We start from the raw sequence: 738 nt of genomic DNA, 5'->3' as shown, positions 1-738 counted from the left end.
TACTTTTATCTCTCCACCTCATCCTAACTACAGATACTCCCAAGCCTCCTACAGAGGATCATTTTGTCATGCCTGATGAGTTCGAGCAGCAAAGCCGGGTGAAGCGCTCAGAGATTACATCAAGCAAAGAGGGTGGCCTGAATGTGGAAACTCTGGTGGTGGCAGACAGGAAGATGCTGGAGAAACATGGCAGAGACAACGTCACTACCTATGTCCTTACTGTCATGAACATGGTGAGCAGAGCTATCAGCAGCATTGTTGAGGAGAAGACACCTTGTTGCAGCATATGACTGTTTACTTCTACCTTTACTTCTACCTATAGTAATGTGCAAAGTGTTTTTTTTGCTAAACAGGTCTCCAGTCTATTCAAAGATGGAACTATTGGAAATGATATCAACATTGTTGTGGTCAGCCTCCTTCTACTTGAGAAAGATCCGGTAAGATACATACAAACAAAAATATACACATTCTTTCATATATTCTGTATATCTAAGGGTGTACTTACACTAGGCGTTTTGAACCGTGCTTGAGCACGTTTGACTCCCAAAGCCCGGTTCCTTTGACTAGTGTGAGCGCTCCATATGGTTCATTTAACTGTCCCTGGCTCACTTGGAATAGGTGGGCCAGAGCACAGTTCAGTTGGGCTTGGTCACGGTACGCATGTATTGTAATCGCTAACCACGCCGGAGCACAGAACAGCTACTATTTTGTGTGTGCTACTGTCATCATTACGACCGC

General features: G+C 44.6%; 1 protein-coding gene across 1 annotated transcript in view; it reads left to right on the top strand.

Annotated features, from left to right (window-relative positions):
- The window catches only part of LOC107580310 (A disintegrin and metalloproteinase with thrombospondin motifs 18-like), a gene marked incomplete at both ends in the record, with an annotated part of 1,227 nt that extends 790 nt beyond the window's left edge, over positions 1-437 (top strand). Inside the window, 2 exons of the mRNA XM_016266032.1 lie at positions 34-233; positions 354-437. Of these exons, the coding sequence (XP_016121518.1) occupies positions 34-233; positions 354-437 (284 nt within the window). The remainder of the gene's footprint in view (positions 1-33; positions 234-353) is intronic.
- Between the last annotated feature and the right edge of the window lie 301 nt (positions 438-738).

The sequence above is a fragment of the Sinocyclocheilus grahami genome, unplaced genomic scaffold (assembly GCF_001515645.1).
Source record: "Sinocyclocheilus grahami isolate Dianchi unplaced genomic scaffold, SAMN03320097.WGS_v1.1 scaffold30660.1, whole genome shotgun sequence".
In the NCBI taxonomy this organism is placed as follows: Eukaryota; Metazoa; Chordata; class Actinopteri; order Cypriniformes; family Cyprinidae; genus Sinocyclocheilus; species Sinocyclocheilus grahami.
Note: the sequence above shows the minus strand (reverse complement) of the source record. Positions and strands in the feature narration are given on the sequence as shown.